At 47.5% G+C, this 3,445-nt stretch overlaps 1 protein-coding gene across 1 annotated transcript; it reads left to right on the top strand.

Moving 5' to 3' along the window:
• The first annotated feature begins 1,694 nt into the window (after positions 1–1,694).
• LOC111693814 lies at positions 1,695–2,627 on the top strand. The gene has a single exon (XM_023459599.1). The coding sequence runs from the start codon at positions 1,695–1,697 to the stop codon at positions 2,625–2,627; it is 933 nt and encodes a 310-aa protein (XP_023315367.1).
• The last annotated feature ends 818 nt before the right edge of the window (positions 2,628–3,445 follow it).

Below are 3,445 nucleotides of genomic sequence, written 5' to 3'. Positions count from 1 at the left end.
AATAAAAATGAAGGATACAATCCAAAGTTATAACAAAATTTAAAGTAGAAACATGAAGATACAATCATAATGAAAATTATTCTTTTTTCTCTTTCTTCTTGAGACGACAATGATATTCCTCAGCATCAGTATCCGGCGGAAGCTTGATTAGTTCGACGATTGGTCGAGTGAAAGCTGAACTGGCCGTCTTGATTGTCGCAACTCTGACCAGTCCATCAGGTCAAGGATGCACATGAACCACACGTGTCAATGGCCACGATGAGGGTGTGGACAGATCGTCCCTCAGCAGCACCATTTTACCCGGCTGGAAGCTCTTCCGCTCGGTTAACCAATTGCTCCGCTGCTGCATCTGTGAGAGCACCTCTTGCCTCCAACGACTCCAGAACATGTCACGCATGCCACGCAGCAACCTCCAGCGATTCGTGAAGCTGAGAGTTCGGTCGTAGTAAGGCTCAGGGTAATCCAGCAAAGATGTGCTAATCAGGAAATGAGCTGGGGTAAGGGCCTCAAAATCCTCTAGTTGACTGCTGCGAAGACAAAGAAATCGTGAGTTCAAGCACGCCTCGATACACGCAGCCACCGGCGAAAGCTCCTCGAACGTGAGCCTCGCATCGCCAATGACTCGTCAAAAATAATGCTTAAAGCTTCGCACGGTGACCTCCCACGAACCGCCGAAGTGTGGCGCCCTAGGGAAATAAATTTCCACACCGTGCCCGTCTTCTGCATGAAATTGCGCACGAGCTCGGTAAGAGTCGAGCTTTCTGAAAATAATTCACGAAGCTCCCTCGCTGCTCCCTTGAAAGTCGTCGCATTATCCGAATAGAGCACCGCAGGTCTTCCTCGTCTCAGACCACCATGCAAATTGAGATAGTGATGTAACCTTTGGTAGACGTGGCCTTGCGTTCCCTGGAAAACAGTATGGGCAGTGGTCCGGTATAATCCATTTTAATGTCCCCAAACGGTCGTCCTGGAGTAACTCACACTGCGGGCAACGGGCCCATCAGTAGCTCCATTGCCGCAGCTCAAAAACGAACGCAGTGCATACAGTTCTGGTACACGGTGTGAACGATACTAGGGAAGTACGAAATCCAAAACATGCGACCTAGATGAGAGCGCATCAGCTGCGGACCGCCACGCAGGGTATCCTTATTTTTCGTCATTATCTCCAGCGGTGACAGCTTCGAGATCGTCCTCGAAGTGATGCGCCTGAACTCGACGAAGGAATAGGAACTGGCCTCCCTCTACTCGTCCTCTTCGTCATTCTCCACTTTTGCTCGCCCGTCAACAGCTAGCCACCAACGACAGTGATACAGCACCTTCACCATCTTGTTAAAACTAGAAAATAGGCCCAAATCCGATAGGCAGCAGTCCAAGCATTAAAAATCTCGAGTCAAGTATAAGCGCTTTGAACTTAAAAGAAATAAAAAAAAATGTGGTGAATGACATACGCTGCACAGTCCTGGAAAACTTCAAACGCACGGCCAACAACCGTTGCACACATTTTTTTTTATGACTGTGTTCCCGGCACAATCACTGAACTTGTCCACCACCGGCAGGACCTTGAGTTACCAGCCCCGGTCCGGAGTTTGTCTTGGTCCTACAACGAGAAATTGGCCCCCAATCGTGTGCCGCATCGGCCAACAATCGTTGACAATAACCGTTGTAGTAAATTTTTCTTCGAGACACGCATGAAAATGCAAGAGGCACGATCTTTTCTCAGGAACAACCAACATTTATTTTTTACAAAAGCTGACAAAGGTAACGCTACAGTTTGCATAAAGGTTGACGATTACACAGGAAAAATGACGACACTCTTGAGTGATGACGAGACCTGCGAGAAAATCGACCACGACCCATTTGAGAGCTTACAAACGAGGACGAAAATACTCTTGAAAGAAGTTAACGAGGAGTGTGACAGAAACCTTAGTATATTCCAGCTATCACTAAGTGACACATCTTTAGCGAGGGCATATGGCCTCCCGAAGATTCATGAGAAGGACGTTCCTCTACGTCCTATTATAACTCTGGCGGGTAGCCCAACATATGTGCTCGCTAAGATTTTTTACGAAGAACTGGCACTTGTCATCAAACCACCAGCTTCTTACTTCGACAACAGCTTTGACTTCAAGAGTAAATTCGCCAACATCTCGATACCAACGGATTATGTGCTCGTCTCATTAGACGTCGTATCGCTATTCACGAACGTACCACTAGAACTGGTACTCGAAAGCCTAGACAGACGCTACTCTGACCTCTGTAAGTCTCACTTATCGTTCAACAAAATCCGTGAAGTGATGATCTTCTTATTCAACAACACCTATTTAAAATTCAATAACACCTTCTACCGACAAACCTACAGGACCCCGATGGGAAGCTGCATCTCCTCATTGGCAGCAGACTTAATGATGGAGGATTTAGAAAAGCACTGTTTGAGTGTACTGAAACAGCGCAGATGTATACCACTGTTTTACTACAGATACGTCGATGACATCATCTTATGCATCAACAAAAAGGACATTGAGCTGACAGTAGACGTGTTCAACTCATATAACGGAAAATTGAAGTTCACACACGAAGTCAAACAAGACAAAAAGCTCAACTTCCTAGTCTCCTCCTCATGTCCTTGATTAACGCCAATGGCAAGCTGCTCTTGGATTGGTACCAAAAACCATCCAATACCACTCGATTACTCTCATATCACTCACGACACTCTGCTCAACAAAAAATAAACATCATTTACAACTTAGTTGACAGAGCAACGAAGTTATCAGCAGTCCAAGGCCTGCCACGCGACCATTACCTAAGCGCTCTGACCCTCTGGCTCGATGACCGCCGGTCATGTTGTCTCTCCGTTGAGAATCCAAGAAAGGCCATTCCACCAGAGCGGAAATGTGGCCAGGTCAAGCGGTGCCATGACTCTGACGGGATCATGGCGTATAGCTCAGCAGCACACGCTCTCTTAGACGAGTCGGTGAACACATGCAAATGCCAAGAGCTTGCTTCCGAGTTGCTGAACCATCGAGGTACCCTGATACTAGACACTTCATCCAAAGCAGCACAGAACTCAGTCCACCGCTGGTCCGATGTCCCCGCAATCGACGCATCCCAGTCCGTGCCGTTGATGCAAATATCCTACAACAGGATCTTGGCCACAATCAACACCGGAAAAAACTAACCCATCAGGTTGAAGGTCCACGTGATGTCAGATAACACCGTACGTTGAGTCGCAGGTGACGTAGTGAGGGCAGGCCTGAACTGAAAAGTAAAATAGTCCAGCCGTGGCAACCATGTCAATCCAAGCGTGGACACAGTCTCGTCCATTTTTAAGGCCGCGGCATCCAGCGTGGTGTCCGTGAGGTCCTCGACAATTGCGTGCTATGTAGCCTATTTTATCAGCCTCATACCAGCCAACGCGAGCAATGCGATGAGCTCTTCTATTCGGCGT

The sequence above is a fragment of the Trichogramma pretiosum genome, unplaced genomic scaffold (genome assembly GCF_000599845.2).
Source record: "Trichogramma pretiosum strain Unisexual culture from Peru unplaced genomic scaffold, Tpre_2.0 scaffold7, whole genome shotgun sequence".
NCBI classification, from domain to species: domain Eukaryota; kingdom Metazoa; phylum Arthropoda; class Insecta; order Hymenoptera; family Trichogrammatidae; genus Trichogramma; species Trichogramma pretiosum.
This window is presented reverse-complemented; position numbering and strand designations above follow the sequence as displayed.

What these genes read in the sequence shown, in the direction of transcription:
- LOC111693814 (XM_023459599.1), top strand. Translation starts at nt 1,695, where the DNA reads ATGCAAGAGGCACGATCTTTTCTCAGGAACAACCAACATTTATTTTTT.